We start from the raw sequence: 4,201 nt of genomic DNA on the forward strand, positions 1-4,201 counted from the left end.
TTCTTCTTAGAGAGAGAGAGAGAGAGATTTATTTCTTATCTTGATTTGATTTAGAGAGAGAGAGAGAGAGAGAGAGAGAGAGAGAGAGAGAGAGAGAGAGAGAGAGAGAGAGAGAGAGAGAGAGAGAGAGAGAAGAGAGATTGAGACAGAGAGAGAGAGAGAGAGAGAGAGAGAGAGAGAGAGAGAGAGAGAGACAGAGAGAGAGATTGTTTTTAATTTTAAGGTTTTGTTCACTTCCTGTCTCCTTATAAACCGACCTACTGTAACCTACTGTAACAATACAGTCTAGTTTCATGATGTACTGCAGACATACATTTGATGTGGAAGACAGTGTCTTAAATACGATCAGCTTTTTGTAATCTCCAAACAGTCAAGGGAGTAAGTGCCCTTTAACATTCCTTCAGTACGCTGCCATCCTGTACTGTACTGCACTGTACTGTACTGTACTGTACTGTATAAACATATTTAAAATACAATTTTCATCAGATGATTACAGTGCTTTATACAGTTCCATTTCCCCCTGAGATAAAATCAGCCTTGGTTGAAACACTCATTCAAGAACACTAGTCCTTTAGAATGCAATTATACTATTCAGCCAGCCAGTCAGCTGATTGGCTGGGGTACTATTTCCTGCTTTCCTCCCTATGATATAAGCTTCATTTCTTTCAGCACTGTTCACTGTTCAGAAACGGTTCTATTTTCCATAATATCAGTTATTTTCTCTCTATCCTGTACACACACACACACACACACACACACACACACACACACACACACACACACACACACACACACACACACACACACACACACACACACACACACACACACACACACACACACACACACACACACACACACACACACACACCTCTATATCCTGTGGGACGTCAGTCTGTCTCTCAGGACAGGAGTGGTTCCCCGGTTGAAGTGCTCAGCTCAGCCAGACGGCGGATGAATGTTGTTTTTTGTACCCCTGGGCTGTGTGGGCTGTGTGGGCTGTGTGGACTGTGTGGGCTGTGTGGTCTGTGTGGGCTGTGTGGGCTGTGTGGTCTGTGTGGGCTGTGTGGACTGTGTGGGCTGTGTGGGCTGTGTGGGCTGTGTGGTCTGTGAGGGCTGTGTGGGCTGTGTGGACTGTGTGGGCTGTGTGGACTGTGTGGGCTGTGTTGACTGTGTGGGCTGTGTGGACTGTGTGGGCTGTGTGGACTGTGTGGGCTGTGTGGACTGTGTGGGCTGTGTGGGCTGTGTGGACTGTGTGGGCTGTGTGGACTGTGTGGGCTGTGTGGACTGTGTGGACTGTGTGGGCTGTGTGGACTTTGTGGGCTGTGTGGGCTGTGTGGACTGTGTGGGCTGTGTGGACTGTGTGGGCTGTGTGGGCTGTGTGGGCTTAGAGATCATAGGACTCACAGTGATCATAGGACGCACAGGACTCATAATGCTCATAGGGCTCATAATGGTCATAGGACTCATAATGCTCATAGAACTCATAATGCTCATAGAACTCATAATGCTCATAGGATGCACAGGACTCACAGTGATCATAGGCCTTACAGGTCTCATAGTGTTCATATGATGCATAGGGCTCATAGTGCTAATAGTGATCATATGACTCATAGTTCTCATAGGACTCATAGAGCTCATAGTGCCCATAGTGCTCCTGGGACTCATAGTGCTCACAGGACTCATAGTGCTCAAAGCCCTCATAGTGCCCATATGACTCATAAAACTCATAGTGCTCATAGGACAGTAGTGCACTATGTAGAGACTAGGGTCCCATTTGGGACTCAGCCAATGTATTCAGGTGGATGTATTGGTTTTACCATAAGAGCCTCCAAGGGCTCATTTCCTAGAGAACTCAGAGGAGCCAGAGGGAATCAGTCCACTACCGTCACACAGAGGCCCTTTAATATATATGTTTAACACAAAATTCCAAATAGGTTTCCAAAGTCAAGCAGAAGTGTAGGGTGTTTGATTTGTATGGGTTTCTATTAGAACCCATGCTGGAGGGTAGAGGTACAGGGAAAGGGGTGGTGAGGGAAAGTTACTGCAGGGAGGGAGGAAGTATAGCTACTGGATGTTCACACACACACACACACACACACACACACACACACACACACACACACACACACACACACACACACACACACACACACACACACACACACACACACACACACACACACACACACACACACACACACACACACACACACACACACACACAAAGGAGGGCTTTCTTCAGCAGGCTTCCTTGTGCTTTCTTAACTCCTACTCCCATTAAATCTCTTTTACACGGCCCTGCGTGAGTCCTGGAGACGTGAGAGAGGAGTCAGTTGAAGCAGGTCAGTAAGTCAGAAATTTGCGGCCCAAATGGCACCCTATTCCCTATTTAGTGCACTACCGTTGACCAGAGGTCTATGTGATCCTGGGCTAAAGTAGTGCACTAAAATAGAGAATAGGGTGCCATTTGGGAAGCGCGATTGCAGTTGGTTAGGCAATATGTTGAGCGCACTGAAGCATGAGGTTAGTCAGCCCCAGAGGACCTCACTGAAGGACTCCGAGGACCCATCTAGGGCTCCCTGAAGCTGTCAACTCAACGGCAATCACCTCACTTTAGAGAATAAATCCTAACTTTAGTATCTAAATCATGAATATATCATCTAACAGTACAGAACCCTGACAAATAAAACAAAATAACAACTTAGTGTTTATAGTAGAGTACACTTATAACTTAACGCACACCTATCGCCTCACTGTCCTATCTAAATCCTGTCTATCATCTAAAATGTACTTTCATACACTCAGTACAGTACACTTATCCCTGGAGAAAATACCCTTCGACCCAAACAATCTGTCTCAGCAGTAACTTTGTAGTAAAACTATTCCTCAAGCTTCACGTTTTGTGTTTTTCTACAACTAACAACAACTTCACTCTCACGATGAAAAGCTTAAAACACAAGCTATGTTAAAAATGTGCCTAATGCACAAAAAAAAACGTTTCTGTTCAAAACAGATAACAAAGAGTACTTGGTTGGTTTCTGCTTTTTCCCCATGGGAGAACAGTGCCAAACCAGCAGCCACAAACTGACTGGGACTGCTTAGAGAAACAGAGAGAGAGACACAGAGAGAGAGAGCCCTTTGAATTGAATTGAGAGAGAGAGATAGAGAGAGACAGAGGGACAGAGGGACAGAGGGAGAGAGAGAGAGAGAGAGAGAGAGAGAGAGAGAGAGAGAGAGAGAGAGAGAGAGAGAGAGAGGGAAGAGAGAGACACAGAGAGAGAGAGAGAGAGAGAGAGAGAGAGGGAAGAGAGAGACACAGAGAGAGACACAGAGAGAGAGAGAGAGAGAGAGAGAGAGAGAGAGAGAGAGAGAGAGAGAGAGAGAGAGAGAGAGCAGCCCAGCTGGTAAACATTATAGCTCTGTGGAACACTCATAAATGCAGAAATCGTGTAAAACCGGTTGTTGTTATTCACTGGCAGAGGTTGAGTGATTGGTTGAGTTGCTGGTTTCGAAGAAACAACACTAAGCCTTTCAGCATGTCTGCCGCCAGAGAAACAGACCCCGGGTCTGTTCTAATGCGTCCACCTGCAAATCCGAGGCCATGATTGTGCTTCCGTTGTGGGCGTGGAAGAGAAGCAACCTTTATTAGAATAGAATTAGCATATATGAATATAATATACATATATTAATTTCTCCCGACAAGAACTGCTCTGGCGCGCTGCATGAAACAAAAAGGCCTCACCTGAGCGGCCCTGAAAGAGCAGAACAGTAATCAAAAGTCAGGAAGCACAACAGGAAGTGACGTATTTTTGGGGGGTTTGATGCGGCAAAGGATTGGTGTTTTGAACTAGTGTTAAGTTACCGAACACAGCCCTTAAATAACATGGTCGCACGGTAACTTTAACACTAGTTCAAAACACCAATCCTTTGCCGCATCAAACCCCCCCAAAAAAAATACGTCACTTCCTGTTATTGAACGGCAGGAAAACTCTCAGACCATGTGACCAGCGGGTTGTCGTCATCTCGAATGTTGTCATTAAAACATTGTTTGAGTGGTTGACAAGATGAACTCTGCTCATTGGTCAACCGTGCCCAGAGGCCACTCAAGACTTCAGCTAATTTCATCTTCCATGGGAGCGAGCACCACGAACCGAGCCACTTTCAAAACTTGTGCGTTTTGTCGCCCTTTGTCGCTTAC

General features: G+C 45.8%; 1 protein-coding gene across 1 annotated transcript; it reads left to right on the plus strand.

The window, feature by feature from the left end:
• The first annotated feature begins 958 nt into the window (after positions 1–958).
• Positions 959–1,573, plus strand: LOC124029069 (keratin-associated protein 5-3-like). Its single transcript, XM_046340917.1, has one exon. The coding sequence runs from the start codon at positions 959–961 to the stop codon at positions 1,571–1,573; it is 615 nt and encodes a 204-aa protein (XP_046196873.1).
• Positions 1,574–4,201: the final 2,628 nt, after the last annotated feature.

Source organism: Oncorhynchus gorbuscha, unplaced genomic scaffold (assembly GCF_021184085.1).
Source record: "Oncorhynchus gorbuscha isolate QuinsamMale2020 ecotype Even-year unplaced genomic scaffold, OgorEven_v1.0 Un_scaffold_5394, whole genome shotgun sequence".
NCBI lineage: Eukaryota > Metazoa > Chordata > Actinopteri > Salmoniformes > Salmonidae > Oncorhynchus > Oncorhynchus gorbuscha.

Bases quoted from the DNA above. Each gene is read 5' to 3' on its own strand.
- LOC124029069 (XM_046340917.1), top strand. From the start codon at position 959: ATGTTGTTTTTTGTACCCCTGGGCTGTGTGGGCTGTGTGGGCTGTGTG.